Source organism: Ambystoma mexicanum, chromosome 2q (assembly GCF_040938575.1).
Source record: "Ambystoma mexicanum isolate Mex_15411 chromosome 2q, UKY_AmexF1_1, whole genome shotgun sequence".
NCBI lineage: Eukaryota > Metazoa > Chordata > Amphibia > Caudata > Ambystomatidae > Ambystoma > Ambystoma mexicanum.
The window spans coordinates 518,684,921-518,709,458 of NC_090924.1; the positions used below are offsets into that span (position 1 = coordinate 518,684,921).

Consider the following 24,538-nt stretch of genomic DNA (forward strand, 5'->3'; position numbering starts at 1 on the left):
CTTTGGCAAGGCGGTCCTCTATTCTACAATTTATTTGGGCATTCTAAAGTTCTAAATTCTTTCCCACCTCCTTAAGTTGGTACTGCTTTGGGAGTCTGTCATAGATGTGGAATACGTCGGAGGAACCAATCCCTTCGAAGAACAAGTTACTTTCTTACCTGGTAACGTTCTTTCAATGGGATGTTCCGACAATGTATTTCACATCGTTCCCTCCCTACCTGCCCCTCTACAGAATTTCTTATGTGATTGCAGCTTTCGTTTCTGCAAGGCTTTCTGTAGTCATTCTGGCAGAAGATTGCTGCCACATGTTCAGGGAAAAAACTACAACTGAGGCTACGGGCGTCGTGTGTCCTACTTATAACATCCGGTGACGTCGGCTCGACGGAGGCCCTCGACGACAGCATATTGACGTCATCGACGCAGGACGCAGACGGCGAACATTTTTCCGAAGCAGCACACTGTGGTGATTACCTGTCATAGATGTGGAATACGTCGTCGGAACATCCCATCGAAAGAACGTTACCAGGTAAGAAAGTAACTTGTTTGTTTCACCTTCAGTTAATGGTCTGTTAGATTTACACTAGGTTTGTTGTGTCTGGAATCTCGTTAACATTCCTTCGCTGCCCCCCTCCTCGTTCTTTTGTTTTTGGGCCTGTTCCTAAAAAAAAATGGTTGCGGTGCTTGCAATATCCGGACCTATGTGTTGTTCTTCAATGTTGCTTACATTCGTTGTCTGATTGGTAACTATTGTGGTAGATCCGCTTGCCATGGTGTCTGAATCTGTACTGCTGTTGTCAGTGGATGGATTGTTAGATCTTGGTGGTTGGAATTGATATTTGTCTGCCCAAGTGTATACTTCATTAAGATAATCATGCGTGTCTTTCTTAAACTTTCTGATCTTCCTTGTCTCTAGATCCGTCTTGTATGCCTCAAGTCGGTTTGTTGATATCCGCTAGTATGTCTGGGAATGTCTCTGCATCAGTTAATGCAGTGATTTCAACAGTTCATTAATTTCTTTCTCAAGGTTGTCAATGTTGACAGCAGGTTCTTTGATGGTTAATAATATTAAATCAAGATAACACTTATTAAGAATCTTTTCCCATTTTCTAACAAAATCTTTGTGCTGCTAACATAACATAGGTCTTAAAGGTATTCTTTAGCCACTGGGAATCCTTTGTGCTCTAAAATATCTTCCTAATGTCACTGCATGCAACTTACTATTTATCGCCTTCCTTATAACATATTCATGCTGATTGATTTTTTTCTGTGTGTCGGATTGTTGTCTGGATTGATGAGTCTCTTTGATCAGGCTCAGTATTGTATCTGCTTCTTTGGACGAAAAACCGAGTGTAGTAGCTCTGTGATCAGTTAAATGTTCAATGTCTTCATACGTCATCTTGGTGTGCCTCCACTCAAGAAATACACAGAAGAGGGAAGTTATAATAATATTGTAGGTGAGCAGGTACAACCTATCCTTTCGTTCTTCTTGAAATAATTCACAACAAAGTTAGGATAGCACCTATATGCATATGTGAGTGGGGTGCAGCCCACTAGGAAGTGGCTCAAAAATTAAATCAAACTACAGGGGACCTAGGCGAATTAGCCATCGGTGTGGGCTGCACAATAACCACTCCTTTTATAAATGCTCAATGCTCAAATTCAGTACTTAATGTTCAAACCGAACTTATAATAGTCTTTATGTGTAATGAAATAGATTCATTGATCTCCAAGTTTTCAAACAATATCTTTGTGTTTTAATCAAGAATCATAGTAGTTGCAGATGCAAATGTCTGCCCATTCATTTCTGACCGAAAATGAGGTCCTTCATCAGGGCGTTAATACTTTATATGATCAAGAAAAACATTTGCAAGGTAGTGGACATTACACAACCCAACACCAATGTTATTCCAGCATACAATATGCATATTCGTAATGATTGTCACAAAGTGCCCGGCCTGTGGACCGAATCACTGTCAAAAAGCATATCGGCCTTCTCGAATTAGTCTTCAAAGTCCTACAGGCCTTTCAGCACCAAACTGTCAGGGAAGACCGTTTTAGTCCTCACAGATAGCACAAAAGTCACGCTTTCCATAAACCAACTGGGCGGAACACACTCACCAAGTCTGTACAAACTAGCTAAGAGGATTTGGAAATGGTCTTTCGACAGGGATATCTTCCTCCTATTACATGTTCCAGGGGAACACAACTGTCTAGCAGATGTGTTAAGCAGAAACATGCAGCTTCCCACAGAACACGAATTGAAGCTACACTCTACACAAAGTCTTCAAAGACTGGGGGCATCCAGACATAGATCTCTTCGCAACATAAGAGAACACAAGATGCCATGATTACGCATCCAGGTTTCCCCAGACAGGGTTCATGGGGAACGTACTGTAGATCAGTTGGTCAGGGAGATTTGCCTATGCTTTTCCCGCAACACGATGACTGAACAAAATAATTCACAAGATGCACCAGGAACATCTCACAATGATCCGAATATCCCCAATGTGGGCACATCAAACATGGTTCTCACACCTGCTTAAGTTGCCAGTTTGCCCACCAGCCAAACTGCAGAGCCTTTACAACATGTCCCAACATCAGGGAACAACACTCATGCACATCCTCAAGCACTGAACTTGGCTGGATGGCTCCTGAGGTCAAAGAGTTTGGACATTTTAACTTGCCTCAATGGTGCATCTTAAAGGAGGCAGGTAAACCAAACACAAATCATTGTTAATTCAACAAGTGCAAAAACTTTGTTTTGTTGTGCAAAAGAAGTAATGTCAGCACCATTGACTGTACACCTTCTAATGTAATACACTACCTGCTATACTTGTTAGTCTCAGGGTTAGTTTTTAAGTCTCTTAGATTCCATCTAGCTGATCTCAGCATACACCACCCCACACAGAAAGGTATGTTGGTGGAGGGTACCCGTGGTTAAAGCGTTCATGGAAGGGGTCAAAAGACTTTATCACGCAACTTCAACTCCATCGCCAGGTCGGTCTTACAAAACTTATAGTGTCCCTTTTTGAAATAAAGCTAGTATTAAGCTAGTATTAAGTGTCTCACTTATAAGATTGCTCTTCTAATAGCCATCACTTTAATAAGAAGAGTCAGTGAACTGCAAGCTCTGTCAGTTCAAGATCCATTTGTAGCCATTCATAAGGACAAGGTAGTGTTAAGAAAACATCCACGTTTCTCACCAAAATGTATTTCCAATTTTCATGTCAATCAGTCAATGGAACTTCCAGCGTTCTTTGAAAACCCATAAAATTCGGCAGAGAGTACCCTCCATACACTAGATGTCAGGAGAATGTTATGTACTATCTCGATAAAACCAAACCAAAAAGGAAGACAGATCAGTTCTTTGTTTCCTTAGCTGCTGGAAGAGAAGGGGATCCTGTCTCTAAATCGGCTATTTCAAGATGGATTGTAAATTGCATCCAACTTTGCTACTCTGTCCAAGAAAACTTGACCATTGATTCCTAGTGCACACTCAACTCGAGGTACTGGTGCTACTAGTTCAATTCACACTTTCATGCAGCATTACTGCGTAGATTACAGGAGTGATTCTCAAGTGGGTGAGGTGGTGTTAAGACATCTCTTTGCTGCTGTACCTTCTAATAACTCAACTCCTTCTCCAGGTACTGCTTGCTAGTCTATGCAAAGCATTTGATTCTAAGCAGACACACAAGCCTCGTAAGACAAATATTACTCTTAGGGAGATTTCACCCAAGTACTACCTGTGGCAGAATTTAGGAAAGCCCACATTGGATAAATAGGGTTACAGCCAGGTTTAGTCTGAGGAAGGAGGGCTGTAGTAGGTACACAGAACTCAGAGCACACCTTGGTTCAAGGAAACATGCATACACTGTAAAGCGCACAGCCAAACTATAGACATTCAGAGGCAAGTATGTTCAGAATAGCTTTTAACAAATCACATAATAAAACCACCTGTAGCATATATGCAAAATGTTCCAAACTCTTATTAATTTTTGAAATTGATATTTTATTTCTATCGCTCTGATACACAAGTGTTTCAGAGCGCGACAAGGCAAGGGAGGGGAACAGGGGAGAACAAAACAGCAATCTTACTAGGCCCAGCGTAATTGAGAACGCGCAAGTGCATGGGAGTGTGAGAGGGAGAGGAAAAGTGCATGTAAAGGGGGAGAAGTGGAAAGTGCGAAGCAGAGGATAATTTGTATAACTTTGTATCCAACCCTATCTGGTTTGAGTCTCTCATTGTTCAAAAGGGTCTCTGGACCACCAGTACCCAGTGGTTGGTGTCCGGTTTTGAGCTCACCTGAGGTTTGGCTGATGGCTTACCAGGGCCGCTTGGTCAGTACTTCTGCTGCAAACGGGAGTCCTGTAGAAAGGGGGGATCCTCTCAGGACGCCACACCGTCCGGCAAGATTGCAACAGTGGGGATAGCGCACAGAGCTGACCTCCAAAGTGAGGAAAAAAACACAAGCAGGGGAAAAACCTCTATAGGCTGAGATGACAATCCAAGGTAGTAGGATACCAAGGGTAGTCAAGGAAGCGATGGAATGAAGGACATGGAATTCAGGAGGAAGGCAAGGGAGGATGAGTCGAGGCAGAATTCACTCGGAGAGGAATCCAGAGTGGAGAGGGGCGAGAAGGAGTGCTGAGCTAGGGTGACTAACCTTAGCATTGAGACACGAAGTTCCATGCCACTGTACTTCTTTTATGAGGCTTTATGCTACTGAAATCTGGCGTGGCACAATGACACAGCGTTCCACGGATCGTAGAAACAAACAAGGGACTAGCTATACTAAAGTGGTGGTGGCCATGTTGGGAGTGTAGCAAACCGCATCGGCAGCACAGTATGCCAGTGCAGGACGACGTTGCAACCTTCCCCAAAGTGACCACTGCAGGAGGTGGCGCGCCATGACAATGGGCAGAAAAGGCGGGAAAAGCAAAGTACTGTGTTGAGTGGTAGGATCCCTCTGGATTCCCTGCAGTTACATGTAACAATGGTTGGTTTCACAAGTTCAGGGAGGCTATGATGACCCCCTGAAAGATTGCCCCAAGAACCAGTGTCCCAGGGCAGGTGGATTTCCTGCTAGAGCCCAAAGGGTTGTTGCCCCCAATGTAACTCTATGGAGACTTGGAGGGGTGCAAGATACAATCTATCTGCAGCCCCCAGAGTCTCAGCATCAATCACGTAGGGCCCAGGTAAGTTTAGCATGAGATGGCCAGTACCGTCAAGCGAAGAAGCAGTTGCTGCAGGATGGTTTCAGCAGTGAGGCAACGGCAGACCCAGTCACAGACCCAGTCACAGGTTTCTCGGCCTTGGCGACAGCTCTTGTGCCGATGGACGCTCAGCAAAGGATCTTCTCGGTTCTGGCTTGTTGGCGCCTTTTTCAGGCTCGGTCGAGCAACGATTGTCACAGCGGTCAACTCTTCTCCGTCTCTCGGTCCTCGCCTCCAGTTTCTGGAGCTAGCTTGAGTTACTGCAGGCTTAGAAGGGTGTTTAAAGTTTCAGGTGAAACGTGCTTCCGGAGACGATGCACAGCGATACAGCACAGGTCCCAGGGTATTGGTGAATTGCAGGCCACGGAGGTCACAGCTCTTCTAGGGATGGTGCAAATTGTAGTTTGTCTCAAGACTGGTTATGCTCACCAGTCTATGGGAGGAAGTCGTCTTCTTGAGGTCTTCCCTTTCTCTTGGAAGCGAAGGTTGGACAGCAGCTGTAACTCAACAGGCTCTGGCAGTCATTGGAAGTAGCTGGCAGTGTCCTTCATCCTCCTCTTCGGATACTTCTGTTCCAGTGGTTTACTCTGAGTTTTACCTCCAGGACCTCAGAATCTAGCCAGGAACACTGGCTCAGTCCACCAATCACGACCCATAGACCATTCAAACCTTGGGGGTGATTATCCAATGGGGAAAGCTAACCTCCCAGTGTGCACTGGTTTCACTCAGGCACACTGTAAGACAAAGGACAGGGGAGTTTCGGTCACCTCCCCTACTTCCTGTCCTACAAGTCAATCGGAAGCTTTGCAGGCTTTATTTGGGAATACCCGCCGAACACATAGGGACCAGAGAATCCTCCCACACCCTAATGGGTAGAAGGACCTAGAACGGACAAGTCATCATGTTCAGGGCTTAGAAAAATAAAATCACTTTTTTGGGTAAATGGTGTCCCTTACTGCAGCCACAAAGATGGCCTGCAACACAAAAGTCCACAAAAAGTTCTGCAAAAAGGTACACTGACACCAGCCACAATAGAGGGCCTATCACAGTAAACAAAAAGTTACTGGAGAGGCGAGAAAAGGGATGCAATGTCTCCCCTCAGCTCTCCACATAAGGTGGGGTGTGCTGATCTCGCAAAATAAAACACAGATGGGATAAAAAGGAAAATCCAGGTGTCCAGCAAAGCGGTGCTGGGGGGACTCAGAGAGTGGAGATTTCACAGAAGAAAGGAATCTACCCTAACACTTACATACCTGTAATTGTCTTGCTGATGCTTGTATCTGCTTGGATTCACATTGCCCAACGCCCCTCCCCTCTTTGACGATGAAACTGCATAGACATCATGTCAGAAACAAAACAAACTGAGGACTTCTACGCATGAAGGACCATGGGAACACTACACATCATGCTAGCGATAGTATTACAGACACACCCAGTCAACATCTCTTTTTGAGATCAGAAAGACAAATACAGGTATGTAAATATTGTCATATAAATACATGTTTAAGTGCAGTCTGAAGGTTAAATGAGGAGTTATGTCTCCTGACATTCCTTCCTCATCCACACCCATCAAGACTCATTCTATTTCATCATCTGTTCAGCTTTTTGCAAATTACCCTAGCTCTGGTTCAGTGAAACCAGCATGTAAAGTTTCCATAGATGGATGGATTTTGTTGGGTACTGATCTCTGTTGCACAGCGCATTTTCATCAAATAGTCATGCACTCTCAAAAGAACTAAAGCAACATCAGTAGCCTTCTCCCAGACGTGCCAAAACGTTAATCTCTGAAATAGTTTCTTGGGTCGCTCTGTGTACATTTTGTTAACTTTACGCCTTAGCGGCATCATAAAGTATGCTCTCTTTTGTCTGCAATTTCTTAAACCTGTATTTGCTTTAGGCACTGGCTATCTGATACAGTTTTCTAACCTCTTCTCTTGTTCTTGGTGTGCTTAGGTTTCTTACCATACATTGAAAACATGAAAGCACAACAGTGTGGTGACTTGGTTACTGCTAGTCTTTCCATTTTCACAGCATCCTGAAGACGTCCTCTTTGACATCTGATCATAATCTCTAATTTGTTAAATCCAAGGGCACTTGCAAAGGGGGCATACATGTGCAAAGGAAGGGGTCTGATTGGGTAGCCTTGTACATATTCATGCGTGGGAAGGGGCTACACAAAGCCTTGGTTGAACAACTATCACAGTAGTTTCTGCTCTGTGCCATTAGGTTATCTTGATGTTCTAGGAGTAAACGGAGTTGCCACAAAGGTTACTTCACTTTACCTGCATCTTTGGGAGCTTTGGCGTCTTCGATTGATTTACATGTACACCCTCCTCTCACCACCATAATTCTTTTTTAAGTGGTGTACCATATTACCCTATCTCGGATCTAAAAGGAAAGTAAGATCGTGGTTGTAGTCAATCGATTGGCTCACAAAAACTTGTGAAGAATCTGAGGGCGTTATCACTTCTTTACCCAAAATATCCTCCCCCCAGGTGGCCAGGGAAAGGCCATCGCTCTTGGATCTTGACCCTATGGGTGGATATGCGTGGGAGGAGGAGACTTGGGTAGTTGGGGTGAGGCACCCTTAGGTGAGAAACGGTATCTCCATTTCCCTTTCACCAGGAATTAAATATCTACCAGGCTTTTATGGGATACATCCAATTCCTTCCCTATTGTGTTAGTAAACCATCTCTCAATGTATACCACTCTGGTACTGAGACGAGGAAGAGACCACAGAGGAATTTACATTCATCCTTTATTAGCTCAGACACACACACACACACACACCACTTTGGTACTGGGACGAGGAAGAGGGATGGCAAGTACCAAGACCATTATGAATTCAATGTGAATGGCCTGCACCTGGAGCCAATGGGGCAGTTTAAATGGCCCCCTCCGGTGAGTTTGAGGAAGAAGCAGCGTCAGGTGGCGAAAGAGAGAAGGTGCTTGCAGACAGAGAAGTCTGAGGAGAAAGCAGGGAGATTCATGTATGAATCGCTGAGGTGCTGCAGAGGCACGGATGCAGTGTGTGGCTGGCATTGGTGGAAGGACTCTGGTGGTAGGATTCGGCTGCCGACCTCCTGGAGTCAAGAGGACTCCGCTCTGGTAACCAGAGGTCTCTGATGACCAGGACAGCTGCAGCAACGAAGGACTGATCGAAGTGGAGAAGGGCACACAAAGTCGGCGTACCTGCTAAGTCAAATGAGGCTGAGTGACTCCGGGATGCTGTGGTGCGAGCTGCGTGGTGAAGGAAGGTCTGAGAGCTAGTGAGTGAGCATGTGATTGCTGGTACAGAAAATGTGAAACACTAATGTTTAACGGTTACAAAAATTTGATGAAAGGAACATTTTGGGAATATCAAACTGTAGCAAAATTGCTAAGGCTGCGGAGAGGGATACAAAGGAACTGTGAATTATGGAAAATAAAGAAAGCAAGTATTGGTAATTAATTTAAAGATCTATGAATTGTACAAGTTCAGAGAAAGCAAGCATTGGCAAGAGCCAAAGGAAAAGAGGAACTGTACAAGTTGCAAGTTGAAATTGAGGCAACAATATGAGAAAGCTGGATATTTTAACAAGTGGCAAAACATGTGTTGAAAAGGACTGTGCAATCTAAGTGCAATATCATGTTGAGCTGAAGCAGTGGTGGTACAATTGTGGAAAAGAAGTAATTGAATTGTGTCGGTTGCGTGACCTGCAATGGGTGGACTGTGTGGTCCACAAACCGCGCCTAGACCAAACACACCTCACTAAAGAGAGGCCACTTGATGCATCTATAAGTTTATGATTGAATATCCAGAGAAGTTTGAATATTATGAACTGACAGAGTTGACATTTATGGTATTGATGAAAGAGCCAATGAGACTGAAAGCTGCAAAGAAGCCAGAGAAATTGTTATTGTGAAAAGATACTTAAAGGCTTGGGGAGAGCCCCTTTCCGACCAAGAGCTGGAAGAAGCACTGAACTTTTCTTTGAGCCCTTTTTTGCATTTGATGCTGATATCCCTACACAGTTTGAACAAATAGATGTGAGGGAAAGTATAGCTTTTGAACACAGGGCAATGTCTACTTTGGACTTCCGGAGACTATCCTTAGTTTCAGTTAGGTAGGGAAATCCCACGTTAGCACAGGGCAAGATAGGCCTTAACCCAAGCTTTGTGATTTTAATAAAGGTTTATAGCCCAAAACTTTACTCTGTTGTCTTTGTCTACTTCCTGATGCCTTCACAAAATGATAACCTTATGATTTAAAGCGAAAAGGTTGTTAACCATGCCTAGGTCATCCCCCTGAGAACCCAAGAATATTCAAAGCATGCATGTCATTAGTCTAGGGCTTTACCCAAGACCTGTCCCTGGGGGCCAAAACTACAACAAGGTTTCAGGATAACCATTGATTGTGTAAATGCCTGCCTATTAGATTAAATTATTTCAAATGTATTTTGTGTGAATTCCGCTCTTCAGGACCATCATTTGATATCCATGTTATTGACAATGCCCACTGTACAGAGCAAAGATTGCATGTGTGTAACCTGTCCTTTTGTACTATGATTGCAACATTGCATTTTGAATGCCAGGATGTATTAACTGATTGATTTGCATGGTCGTTAAATTAAACACCCTGAAATACAGCTTGTGAACAATTGGGGGCCCCAAAACAAGCACAACCTAATTCAGAAAAGAATACTGAATTCTTCTTTCAACCCATCAGGATACAGCACAGAAGACTTTTACTAGAAAGGAATATATTAGTGATGAGACAATGAAAGATTAAGTTTGATGGTGATCAACGTTATTCTTATACACAAATGATTTGATGGTGCTTTATGTTTATTTTTGTCCTCTTCCAGTTAACCCTGCCACACTGCTGGATGAGATTGAGGCAGCCGAAGCAGAAGGGAATGATGACCGGATAGAGGGAGTGCTGTGTGGGGCTGTGAAGCAGCTGAAACTGAACAGAGCTAAGCCAGAACCCGTCTGTTACTTGAGTCTAATGTTTCTGGCAAAAATCAAACCCAACATATTTGCAACAGAGGGTGTCATCGAGGTGGGTGGAAACCTTTTTTATGGCTATGATTCTGAATCTGCAGTTGTGCTGTTATCAGAATTCATCAAACTGTGGAACAGACACAAAACACATGGAGTAAGTGCGCAGCTCTTCACATGCACACAACACATAATTTCTTACCAAATTATGACCTCTATACAAGTCCCTCTATTCACAAAAAGTGGTCAGAAATTGCCCCAATAGATACATATTTTTTTACCTGAGGGAGATTATGTATGTGCCTTTTTAATAAGTGCATGTTTAATTCAGTAACCCAGTGTTGGGTGCTTACTTTGGTTAACTGCGTGAACTTACTGGACTTGACTACCAGCCTTCCGTCCCTCCTTGAGTGAAGCCTGACTGCTCTGCCATTGCCACCACCTTACAGCGGTTTGGCTTCTCTTTTGGTTGGATTTGTTTTTTCACCAATAAGTTACATTGTTGGACATCCCTTTTAAGAGGGCTGTGTAAAAATCATCCTACACTAATGAAGAAAAACAGGATAAACTAATATGTAGATGATAACAGTGTAAGTAAGTAAAGAATTGGTAAACCCACCCACCCCAGTACACTGATTTCCCACAATTTCTCCATCTAAACCCATCTCTGTTTACAATGTGCTTGTAATGGACCCATGGGATGGGGAATGGCACATCTTATACATTTCTCTTTTTTTTTAAATACCAATAAATGTCACAATCTGAATTCAAATTAATTTTTATTGTCATACACATATGATATAAATTCATAAAATACTAATACCAAAACATTCTATTCAATATTCAAGTCACATACAATCAATCCTACCATCCATTCAATATCACTTAAAACCATACATATAACATATATCTCTCTGACCTCTTGGTCAAAACTATATATTTTCACTTGTGAAATGTCCTCCACCTAATTTGCGAATGGTACTATCTATATGTAACAATTGTACAGATATAATCGTCGTCACGTGTTTCAGGTTGTCCGCTTGGTAATGCAACCTTCATCAGGACCACAAAAGGGAATTCAATCATTCCCGTTTAGCATAGTAGGGTGAGTTACACCACTCAAAAACGTATATCACAGCGTGTTTGATATCGTCTTCAAATAATTTAGACGTATCCTTAGTTGGTCGAAAAGGATCCTTCGTTCCCCGAATAGTTTCCTGCACTGTTTACATCAATGAAATATGTAATTCATCGGATCGTGTCTTAATTGGCATCATCAAAATCAACTCCTTGTGGACACATTCTCTTGATCCTATTATAGTCAGATACTCAATGTTGTTTACCAGAGCTTATCAGTATAACATGCGTCGCCACAGTCTCCTTTTGCAGGCCCAGAGACTTTGATTCTCTGATTTCCACCTCGCTGAACATCGAGTATTTTCTCTGTGACCGTCTCACAGAAATTAGGTAATTAGGTAATTAGGTAATGTGGTAGGTAAACAGTGCAGGAAACTATGTGGGGAATGAAGGATCCTTTTCGACCAACTAAGGATTTATCTAAATTATTTGAAGACGACATCAAAAACGCTGTGATATACGTTTTTGAGAGGTGTAACTCACCCTACTCTGATAAACGGGAATGATTGAATTCCCTTTTGTGGTCCTGATGAAGGTTGCATTAGCACGCGGATGAATGTGTTGAAGTCCAAACAGACAACCTGAAACACATGTCGAGAATTATATCTGTACAATTGTCACATACAGATAGTACCATCCGCAAATTAGGTGGAGGACATTTCACAAGTGAAAATATATATTTTTGACCAGGAGGTCAGAGAGATAGATGTTATATGTATGGTTTTAAGTGATATTGAATGGATGGTAGGATTGATTGTATGTGAGTTGAATATTGAATAGAATGTTTTGATATTAGTATTTTATGAATTTATATTATCTATTTGTGTATGACAGTAAAAATTCATTTGAATTCAGATTGTGACATTAATTGGTATTTAAAAAAAAAAGATAAATGTATAAGATGTGCCAATCCCTATCCCATGTGTCCATTATTTTTTGTTCTCAAAGTATTTAGCCTGGAAGACCAGGGATTTATACCAGACACCCCTTTGTTTATTATTACGATGTGCCTGTACCAGATATAGTAAGAAAACATTAACCAAAACGTTCAAAGCTTCTTGGATTCTGAGGGCATATGAGTACTCTCTGGTCCAAGGAAAGCACACATTTTTTTTATTTTTTTATTTGTGATTTGGTTTCCGAAAAACCTTACAGAATGCAACCAAAATGTATAATCAAACAGTACAAACAATAATTAACATAGTTAAAATACCTATCAATTAATTGGTTCTAATACAAAATGTAAAAAATGATTAAGTGCAATGATTAGAGAAACACCCTGCCCCCACATAAGTCCCGATCCAAAACAAGTTAGTAGCAAAATCAGAACCAAAACATACCAGGTTTTTGAAAAAGACTCTTCTTCTGGCCGAAAGAAAATAGGGGCAATCAATAACCCAATGCCTCAAGGTTTTGATTGAGTCCACAAACGTACAAAATCTACAACTGGTAGTTAAGCCTTTAGCCTTTAAAAAACTTGCAGTGTTTTAACCGTTCTCTGGTGAGCAGCTGATTTAACCTGAATTTCATGCAAAGACTGCAAAGAACCTTACTGCATAGAAATCATACGGGATAGAGGGAAAGTTGATTTCTTTTATGTGGTAAGCATGCATATTCTGAATCGGAAGAATATGAAGTAATTGAATCGATGGTCGACATCCAGTCATATCTGAACAATTTAGATTTTGCAGCACTGGGTCGATTGATCAATTCTTCCTCTATTGAACCAATTTCCCTCAAGAGACCCTGCATCTTTCTTTTAAACAGATTAATTGAACAAATAGAAAAATCCTGCACCAATTTACCCAAATCACAATGAAGTGAATTTTCGGGAGGATGAATCATTTTAGAGTAGTTCAATAACTGCTTCCAAAGATACAGAGCCTTAAAAGAAATTAGGTTTCTCTCATGGTGAATAAGTAAATTAGGAGTCGAGATGGATAAATCCAACACTGCCTTCCATATTTGACCCTGAAGAACATTCAAAAAATTCCCTAGGTCAATAACGGACAGATCCAAACCATACAACACAACAAGTACAGTTTTCATCAAGTAATATCTCAAAACTGGAAGAATAGAACATCTGCAGTCTGTGAAACAAATATTTGCTGTGTGATATTAGTGGGCGAAGTTTGCTCTTAAGATTGGCCTTGCAGATTGCCGTAGAGGTCATATTGGATAAATTACAACCCAAATATCTTAGAGTGGGTATCCACTCTATTCTTTCTGTCCCCAAAACCCAACTCATGGTTTTCGGTTTAAAGGCTCTAGAAAAAAGAACAACCTTCGACTTAGACCCATTAGCGTGTAGATTATTGTCCAAAGTATATTGAGAAAACAAATTAAGCTTTGTTTGTATACCTAAAGCTGTCCTGCCAAAGAATATCAAGTCGTCGGCAAAGGCAAGACAATATAATCGTAAATGACCTAGCCTCACCTGTGAGATATTACCAACCTGCTACACGTTATCTATATCGCTAAGGTATGTATTAAATAATGTGGGCACCAGGATACATCCTTGCTTTAAACCCAATGAAGTATGAATGGATCTAGAAAGAGAGTCCTGTTGAGCGAGACAAACCTTCATCAACGTATTCTTGTGCAGTAAAGCCAATAACTTTACCAGTTTCATAGGGATGTCATATTTCAATTATTTAGTCCACAAAATAGATTGTATGTCACAGTCAAATGCAGAAGACGTGTTCAAAGAGGCCATATATATAGAACCAATTGCAGTATGTTTGACATTATAAAGCAAATGAGCCAAGACAGTGCCTTTTTAATGCTGTCCCCATATTCTTTCTGATCCCCACTTTGTATCGAGAAATAATCTGAGAGTTTTGTATATGAAGGTTCAAATCTCTCAGCAAAAGCAATGCAAATACCTTGCTAGATGCATCAATCCGAGCAATTGCCCTATAATTATTAGGAGCAGTTGGCTTGTATTTTTTTGTAAATCGGAATTATGATAGATTGTGACCAAGTAGAAGGAATTTGATGGGTTGAAATAAATAAGCTCAAAAAGCGTTTTTAGGATAGATGCCCACGAAAAGGGAACCCTCTTTGGCATTGAATGGACCCTGAATGGTTTCAATTTCGAAATTGCCCATATGATATCTTCCTCTTCTCATAGACAAGAGCCATACTTCAAGAGGCCCGCTGTAAGGTCATTATAACCACTACAAAGTTCTCAGATGGTATTTTCTCTCAAAATACTCTACCCATGTGGCCTCAACAACTGGGGACTCCATAGAGAAACTAGGCACTCTTGTATTTTGATTCATGAGAGACCAGAATATACCTCCATCTCTGTTACAAAGATGTTTCAACATTGATTTGTTATCCTTCATCAAAAGTTCTATTACATCTGCTTTGGAGTAGCCCGAGAGTACAAGGCTTTTGGAAAGAAATTCTAGACAGAATTGACATGATTTTTAGTATAGATATTCAGAGTCAGCTGCCAATGTGTTTCTGCTAATGCATAGAGAAAGATGCTTAATCACAAGCAAATATAATACCTGGATTGATAAGGCTATGGTGGTAGCAGTTAAGCTGATCCTTGTTGTCTGGAAGACCAGGAAGAAGCCCAGTGTGGATGACTTGTTGGTAGAAATGCAAATACTGTCAAAATATGAAAAGATCTCTCCGAAGGATAAAGGTAGAGAGGATATATATCTTTCACTATGGAGTCCATTCAATACTTTAAATGAGTAAATGAGGGGGGGGGCGATTTCCCCCCTTTTTTTGTTTTGTGTTTTTTTGTTTTGGTTATCTAGTATTGTGTATCGTGTGTGCATATGTGAATTGTTTTTTATCTCTTCTTTTCTTACATGGGATTTTTGATGAGTTACTACTTTAGAGTTGTTGGTTTGGTATACAGTTGGAGATTTAGGTAGATGATAATATAGTTATGGTAGTATAGGATATTAATGTTCTGAGACGTCATAGTTAAAATGTGTTAATATAACTCATGTATGTTGGAAATGTATCTTGATGCAAAACCTAATAAATATATTATAAACATTTTATTTTTTAAAAAAGGTCTATTTTGAAGGATTTTACTGTGTTCTTGTGGAGCCGACATATTCTTTTATTAGCAATTGAGTGTTCACTTGTAGAAAGCTTCTCCCTACTTAATAGTTTGAGACTATTGCGCTTTAGTTTTTTAGAAGCCACCATTCTCGAGTCATACCTGTGGAAGAGCGATTTATTCTTGGCCTGATGAGAAGCGATAGATTTCAAACATGACAAAACAACTGTCCTGCATTCGTCCCAACCTAAAGATCACTGAGTATCAGATGTGTGGACTGCATATTCAGAAAGGCCTCCCTCAAGGAATTGATAAGCGTACAAACAGTTCTGGAGTCCCATTTCAGATTCAAACCTGCCCCCTCCAAGGATAAACAAGCAAGGGCAGGATTCAACTCATGAGAGACCAAGGGGAGCTGAAATACACATTATAAGGTAAGGTGATCCCCCCTAAAGATGAGTCATAATAAAAAAGAGGGCCAGTCTTAGCATTCAAACAAGGTGAAACCGAGATATAATCAATCCTTGGAAAAGACATGCCCCTGTGGCAAGTATAACTTGCAAAGTCTTTCATAGTTGTTGGATCAATTCCTAATCTGCAGGAAAATGGGCCCAGTCCATACCTCTTTGTACGTTAATCGTGGTAGATGATTACGGGCGTTCATTCTCAAACCCTCTGCACAGTCTGAATTGAAATCGCCCCCTACTATTATATAATGGTTATGACCTTTAGCAAACTATTCCTCAAAGTTCAGAGTGGCAGCCCTGAATACGTTCCATGGTTCCCCTAGCTGGATTCCAGTATACGTTTACTAGCAATAGATCCAGAGCTGAGACATTTCAGGAAATGCTCACGGCCAACAACCCCCGTGAAGAGAAGACTAAATCTGTTTTAACATTTAGAATGCCATTGATCGCTATAGCAAACCCCCATTCGGACGACCCTTGTCGGCTCGAGTGGCACGGTTGGTATAGGTACAAAAGCCTTGCAAATCAAATAGGGAAGTTGCCATTGTCTCCTGAAGCAATACAATATTACAACCACTCATAATATCATTGTTCTGTACAAATCTGTTCAGGTTAGTAAAGCCACAGACATTTCAAGACAAAACATAGTCCGTACCTTGGCTAGGGTTGGTTTAGGTCTTGTCTAATAACCGCAAATGATTTTAAGGCTGACTCAACCCATGACCAGACCTGCCCCTCTTGGAATAAAGAAGAAAGTTGAGCTGCAGCAGAACGAACCCCGGGAACGGGTTCAGTAATGGAATTAGAAACTGGCTCATTCACACTTTCCTCTTGTAAAGGTACAGGCAAAAAAGGCTTGACCTCCTCTGATGATTTAATAGGATATAACTCATAGCCCAGGGACTGAATATTTGCCCTCTGCTCCCATACCACATTAGAAATAAACACTGAGTGAAAAAAGCATACCATCCAATTGTTATTAGACAGTGGGAGTGAAATGAGCTCTATATCCGTCTGTATGCAATGATCCTAGGGAGGGAATCTGTTGAAAAATATCAAAAACAGTTTTGACCTATTAACTCGTATTTGACCATTTATTTGTAAATTGGTTTCCCATCCCACGATCTTTGACACATTACACTCTGAGGCCTTTGTTGAGGCTGTTGGACAGGAATTAGTCCTGGCACCTGAAGTCGGAACGGCATTATTTGCCCGAACCAATATCCCGTTAGAGGAGGTATCTGCACAATGTGAAAGATTAACAGCATAACCAACACTATGGCCTACATTGTCCTCATTCCGTGCACCTTGGTTGGACCGTGCCACTGACAAATTCATGTTTTTTGTAAATTGCAAAAATACAGTAATCTTAGTTTGTTGGGTTCACTGAAGCAGCCTGTGCCTCCGATTTAAGCACAGAGTTGGGAAAGCAAGAATCCAATGTAGAGTGGGCATTTGTTAAAGTCTTGCATCTCCATCTATCCCTGCAACAGGAAAGCAAGGGTCTGTGCCCATTTCACGAGAATTAGTAGCATTTCCAGAATGCTTTCCCTCAGACCTCAATGCAATTTGGCAATTTGCATGAGCTCTCACCAAAGTAGGGCCCCATAGTGTGTTGATCTTGAATTCGGGTGGCAGACTAAGTTATCGGGTATGCCTCTCTTGTAGAATTCCCTTGGGTGTTGAGGTCTATATAATGTCATCAGCTAAGGATAATTGGCGCAGAAGTTTGAGACGTATTGCGTCCATTAATTTTAGCTAAAGGTAAATTTGTAGGCTTTTTTTTTTTTCCTACGAGCCTTGTTTTGCACCACTGTTTTCTTTTGTTGTGGGCCACTGGTATAGGCGAGAGAACCTGCTCCGTCACAATGGGGACACCCACTGCGAAGGAAAAAGAACAAGGCACTTAATCTAGACACACATTCAACCAGAGGTGTTGGGCTGTTGGGAGTTTGGCTCACAGCTATCGGAGCCATAAATGAAGAAGCTCCCCTGTTTAGAGTGAGCATTAACATTTTCTTTCACTGAGCTAACATCATTTTCCACAAAAACTGGTTGAGCAGAAGACTGCCCCAGAGGTCCTGATTTCAATAAATCATTCAGCTTTGCCAAGTTCGCCTCCATCGATGTAAGTTTGTGGGCATTCCCCATTGGTATATCTTTCATTTTGTCAGACAATCTGAGTATTGATTCTAACACTAGATGGAAGGCAGAAATGGATGCCAGACCCAAAGGGTCCAATTTGGGTAGAATCTCAGAATTTCTCCTCTGATTAATTTTGTTTTGTGTAAACAAGTGCAGGTGTGGGATTTTCAAGATGGCCGCCGGACCCTAGTGACGCACACTCTGTGTCCTCCGTGCGGGAAGAAGTCAATAAAGTTGTTTAAAGTTACCACTAAAACTTAGAAAGCCTTTTTATCTGCCGATCCTGGGTAGGTGAACTCTAGAAAACAAACAGAAAGCTGTTGGTCTGCTGGGTGAGCTTGCCCGCGACTCCTGAGTGAAACAAATATAGGCCGCATGGTGCGGCCCAGGAGGACCTGCACCGGAGGAGATTGCCGTACTGCGTCAGAATCTTAGCGGGGTCCGACTGGCCCAGTAGTGGAGTATCTGGGAGAGAGGCGGTGTGTAGAGGGACGTTGGAAGACATTGGAAACCGTTGCAGCAGCTGCCGAAAGAGTCCCGAGTCCAGAGGTCCGGAGGAAATCTATACGTCGGCGCTGCGGAGCGGACCCGGCTGGGCATATCGAACTGACCGCCCAGAACAGATGAGGTGAAGTCCCCCGACTGGGGACCTGTCTGCGGAGAGAGCGCTGGCAGAGAAGTGCCCTACGCCCCAGGAAGCGAGGGTGTGGGAAGGTCTCATCCTGAGGTCCTATGCCGCTCATGAGGACCCCCGCGGGCTGGAGCACCCGGTGGGCTCTGTTCAGCCTGTGGTCTCCTCCCTTCTCTTGGCAGTCTGGAGCAAGAGTACGGGAGCGGCGCGCTATGGAAACACAGACCCTATTGGAGAGCGGATGGCATAATAAAACGGAATTGAATTGCCCACAACCCACCTAATGACCCCGCACATATACAGGGCCCAAAATAGCAGGTGCAACCTCCGGAAAAGTGTGATTCTAAGGATACCCCCCAATCAGGGGCAAGAAGAATAGCAGAAGTAGAGTCCAGGCCCACCAGCCACTGAGGGACAGCAATCCAATCTTCCAAGAGCTGGAGCAACAGCCACGTGAAAGGAGGGGGGTCTAACCCAAAGTAAATTCTACACCACAGAGATCTGGGAGAGCCACCCTGAAAGAATTCCCCCAACCAACTGGGGCCAGGGAAGTCGATATAACACAAGCATCTGAGAAGCCTGCGCAAAGCCCAGAGGTCCGGAGAAGGCCAACAGGAATCTGTGCAACCTGTTGATGGTGTTATATGGTCACCCGGCCAGGACCCAAGCCTCTGTTGGGAATAGATCTCGGGGTCAGTTCTGAAGTTTTGGCGGGGGCAGAGAGCCGACTCTGAATTGCGGCAACTGCCTGTTCAAAAACGGTTCTCCTTCATGACGTATTCAGAAGGCCCATGCGGTCTTGCGCCGCAGTGCCCTCCGAACCCAGAAAGCTTGGACACAGACAGGACAGGGGAGCAGTCACCCAGCCCGTGTTGAAACACAAACCCCAGAAGCTCTATGCACCCGCACTACGAAATATTACATACCCCAGAGAACAGAGGCCGTCGGATCAGAATGGAAAGGACAGAGTGTGGGTGAGACGTGCAAAGCCAGTCAGGAGGAAGCAACAAAGCAGGATTCATCTCTGACAATAGAGCCGGTACTCCTGCACAATAGTAGGTGCGCAAGTGGACTCCCTCCTCAAATCTCCCCCTCGTACGGCGTCCCTGTGGAGGATACCCTGATGCCGAGGGCTAAAGCAAGAAAGGCCCACCTGAAATCCAGAATGCCGCAAAGAGTCAACGCCAGCTCGAGAAGTGCTGGAGAGCAAATCAGCAGCTTGTCCCCCCCATTTCCCCTGCCCTCAGAGGCTTTCAACGGCAACCCGCTCCTCGTCCACGAAAGACATGGCCTCGGACAAGGAAGAACTCCTAAATTGGCTGATGGGCATGGAAACTAGGCTAACGAATATGTTCCAAAACCAATTAGAGCTGATGAAAGAAGAACTGAAATCCTCGCTTCAAGAGCTCAGGAAGGAAATTAATGACCCAGGGGATAGAGTGGATGTAGTGGAAAATGGGCTTTCATGTGTGGCAGAAGACACAAAGCAAAACGACATACTACTGGACCAGGTAGCCAGAGCCATGAATAATCTCGAACTTCAAGCCAAGGACCTTGAAAATAGATCACGAAGATCCAATATCGGTCAAGGGCCTCCTCGAATCAATCTTGGGTAAAGACTTGAGAGATAGCATGCAACACTGCTTTAGCAGCACACTGAACGACGCCCAGTCAGAAAAGAAAGCGAGAACCGAGCTGGGGGCAAGATCTAGGGAAATGCTAATTGCAATGACCTCCGACAGTCTGAAAGAAGACATACCGAGGGCTGCGCGTACCCACAAGGAGCTGACGACAACGCGGGCTGTATACAGTTATTCCAAGATCTGGCACTAATCACACTCCAAAAGAGGAGATCCATGCAACCGATTGCGAAGGCTCTGTAGGGAAAACAAATTAACTACAGATGGACCTACCCATTTGGCCTCACCTTCTGCAGGGAAGGTAAACAAAGGAAAATTGGCACTTGCGAGGAGGGTCTTTCACTGTTTCAAATGGAAACTGAACTGTACCAAGTTGAAAGTAGTGCGCAACGAAATGCCCCCAATAGCCACAGCTATCCCTGGGAATGGTCGACCGAAAAAGAAAAGGAGAACAAACGGGGAAAAGAAACTGGCCGGCCCTTTCAAGTATCACGAGAGAGGGGCCCAAGGGAACACACAGAGTTCGGCAATCTCTGGAAAAGACGGCCTGGAAGCGTCGGGTCAAGGTGAATAGGTTGCAGGCTATAACCTAAGATTCCTGCACAGAGATCAGATCAGAGAACTGTTCATTTTGGACTCTGGATCGGGATAAGCAACAATCCTGACACATACTCACATGGGGTGAGAAGAGGACCCATGCCTCGGAAGAGACATGGGGAGGAATCCGAGGGATCCTGACCACGGACACCTCATGGGAAAAGTCAGAGGGAGGGAGGGAGGGTGGGGTGGGTGGATTTAAGGTTGGGGAAAGGAAGGAGAGAACAAGAAGAAAAAAGCTAACCAATGTGAGAAGCCCAGAGCGCAGTGCAGAAAGGAAGGTAGATTCCCAAAGACCCCAGTTTGTGGCAAAACTGATAGGAGAGATCCACACCCCAATGGCTGAAATGACTATAGTATCGCTAAACGTACAAGGACTAAATTCGCCCAAGAAGCGCCGAGCAATCCTCATCAGACTGGGTAAGATGCAAGCAGCAATAGCGATCTTACAGAAGACTCGTCTCCTACCATTGGATGAGAAAAGGCTAAGAGACGGGAGATTTCCCCAGCAATTCTTCGCCTCTAGTGGCTCGAAAACGAAGGGTGTAGTTATATTACTTAAAAAAAAGAGAATTTCAGACGCAACACCTGCTCCGCGATAAAGAAGGGAGATACCTGGGGATTAAAGATCAATCAGAGGGAGGATCTGCACGATTTTGGCAGTGTACCCACCCAATGGTAGACAAGGTGTATTTATTTCTGACCTCTTGCAAAAAATAGGGAGTTGGTACGAAGGCCAGTTAATCAGGGGGGGGACTTTAACTGTGTCATGGACCCTACCCTCGATAACTCTTCCGCCCACAGCAGCTGACTTAAGGAATAGAAAAGCGTTGGGAAAATTCTTTAGGGATCTGGGTGTGTTTGAGACCTGGCGTTTCTTCCATGAAAAAACAGAGAATACATTCACTACTCTGCTGTACACAGAGGCTACTCTAGGATAGACATGGTCTTATGGTCTTCGTCTCGGCAACCCTAATCCCTCAGGTGACGAAGGTAGAGATCAGGGTACATTACCTTTCTGATTGCGCCCCTGTAATGGTTGGTATCAAAGCATAGATGGTGAAAGGTAAACAGCGTCCTCTCTGGAGACTAAACAAACTGATCCTGCAGGATATTGCGCTCAGGCCGCATATGGAGGGGACCATAAATAACTACTTCGAAGAGAATGACAATGGGGAGGTCGATTGGAAAACAGTCTGGAATGCGAGCAAGGCAGTAGTGAGAGGCGAGTTTATAGCGCAAACAACAGCATATTTCAAGGAAAGGGCACTGATAAGAAATCTGGAACAGGCACTGGAAGTGGCTGAGAATAATCATACAAGCCGACAAACCCAAAAAGCATGGCAGGAGTTAAAGAAATCTCGAGCCCAACTAGAAAATCACACAGCGGATTGCGTGGCGCAGTCATTATTACACACCAAATAGTGGTACTACGTACACAGGGGGGAAGGCAAACAGATTCCTTGCAGCTAAAGTGAATAAACAAAAGTCCTGCAATTATATAGTTTGCCTTAAGAATAAATGCGGGGGCGTGAGTGGGACGGGTAAAGAACAATTTGACACAATGGTCCAGTTCCATGAAGAGCTACTAAGCAAAGAGAACCTAAATGGGGCAGACCAAATGTCCTACCTACTCGCGACCCCATTGCCTCAAATCTCGGAACAAGACTAGGTAGAACTGGGGAGGACAAATTACGGCCAAAGAAATCATTGATGCTATCTCGGTGCTGCCGGGTAATAAAACCCCAGGCCCGGATGGCCTGGGGAATGGCAACTATAAAACATTCTGGGCACAATTACTAGGGCACCTTACCCGCCTTTTTTAATGTCATCAGAGAGACTGGTTCGCTCTCATTGGACATGGCAAGGTCACTGACAATATTGGGTCTAAAACCAGGGAAGGACCCCTCGGAATGCTCGAGCTAACGCCCAATTGCGCTCCTAAATATGGACACAAAACTGTATGCCAAAATATTAGCGAATAGACTCGCAAGGGTTCTGCCAGGTATCATTCACGAGGACCAAGCAGGGTTCATTAGAGAGAGACATACACAATATAACGTCGGAAGGGCCATAGACATAGTTGAATGGGGGATGAGATTGCATCCAACATTTTTGATGCACTAGACGCTGGGCGGGCCTTTGATAGTTTGGACTTGGAGTACTTAAAACTGGTTCTGGAGGGGTTTGGGTGCAGGGCAATATTTAGCAAAAAGATTCTGGCAAATTTCCAATGGCCATCCACATATTTCATAATGAATGGACAGACACCAAAACAGGTAGATATCTGGAGCGGTACTCGTCCGGGATGCCCTCTATCCCCACTAATCTTTGCAATAGCAATGGAGCCTCTAGCAATACAGTATAGAGGTGACCCAGAAATAAAGGGGGTACTAGCTGGGAAGAAAACTATAAAAAATAGCTCTAAATGCGGACAACGTAATGCTTTAATTGGGAGACACTAGAAATACCCTGCCGAAGGCCATAGCAAATTTGGAGAAATTCTCCATCACATCTGGGTTTGCAATAAACCAATCCAAAGCCAGAAATATTACAGAGTCGTCTGAGGTGATTGAAGACATGAGGGACAGGTGTCCCCCCTAATCTGGGAAAAAGACACCTTAGAATATTTAGGGATACATCTGGCGAGGGAACCAATTTAAAGCAAATATTCCTCTGCTGTGAGCTATCGTGGTTCACAAGAATCGCAGCAATAAAGCTGACCCTCCTTCCCCGCCTGTTATATGTAGTGAGCTCTGTACCCACAGAGATACCACCCCGTCTAATTAAAAGAACTCCAGAACGCAATATTCAAATTTATATGGGGGGAAGCAACCTAGAGTACATAGACGAATCTTGACGCATGCCCCACTGCTGGGAGTTCTGGGGGTCCCCGACATTGGGAGGTACATTATGTCGACGTAGTTGGCCCAATGCCCAATGCTTAACTGGTCTAGACAAGGGAACACAAAAAGCTGCCACCCCAATCCCATTAATAGCGCTTCAAGCACTAAACCAGGAGAATCAGGAGGGAAACTGCTAGAAGCTACCAAGGTATCCCTGCGCTGCTGGGACAGAGCCATGCAAACCAGGATGATCAGTCGAGGTCTGGGCCCATTCTCCCCGATTGCACACAATGTAGATTTTACCCCTGGTCTACAACAGAAATTCTGGGAAGGTTGGAAAGGGGCAGAATCCCTGACTTTTAGAGAAATGTTCCCGGACGGTGCCCTGCTACCCTTCACGGAGTGTAAAAAGAAATTCGACATTAGTGAAAAAGAAAGGTTCAAATACACACAAATCAAGCACTGGATTTCCCACCCAGCGGGGAAAAAAGCAGGAACAAGATCCCCTATGGGCCTAGAATTAGCCATGCAGGAGGGCAGGACAGCGAGGGGCATATCCAGAATATACAGATTGCTAGACGAAGCACAACCAACAGACAACGTCCCGTATAAAGAAAGCTGGGAAAGAGATATTGGGGAACCTGTTTCGGAAGCAGAATGGAATCCGATATGGGCCAGAGCCCACAAATCCTCTAGCTGTATAGCAATTAAAGAAACGGCGTATAAACTTTGCTAAAGGTGGTACATGCCCCCCTACCGGTTACACAAAATCAACCCACAATACCCCCCAGAATGCTGGAGGCAATGTGGAGAGAGGGGAGATATGTACCACATGTGGTGGTCATGCC

General features: G+C 43.6%; 1 protein-coding gene across 1 annotated transcript in view; it reads left to right on the top strand.

Annotated features, from left to right (window-relative positions):
- Positions 1-24,538, top strand: part of INTS1 (integrator complex subunit 1) — a 2,112,141-nt gene that overhangs the window by 176,339 nt on the left and 1,911,264 nt on the right. The window contains exon 4 of the mRNA XM_069647642.1: positions 10,062-10,258. Coding sequence (XP_069503743.1) covers positions 10,062-10,258 — 197 coding nt within the window. The remainder of the gene's footprint in view (positions 1-10,061; positions 10,259-24,538) is intronic.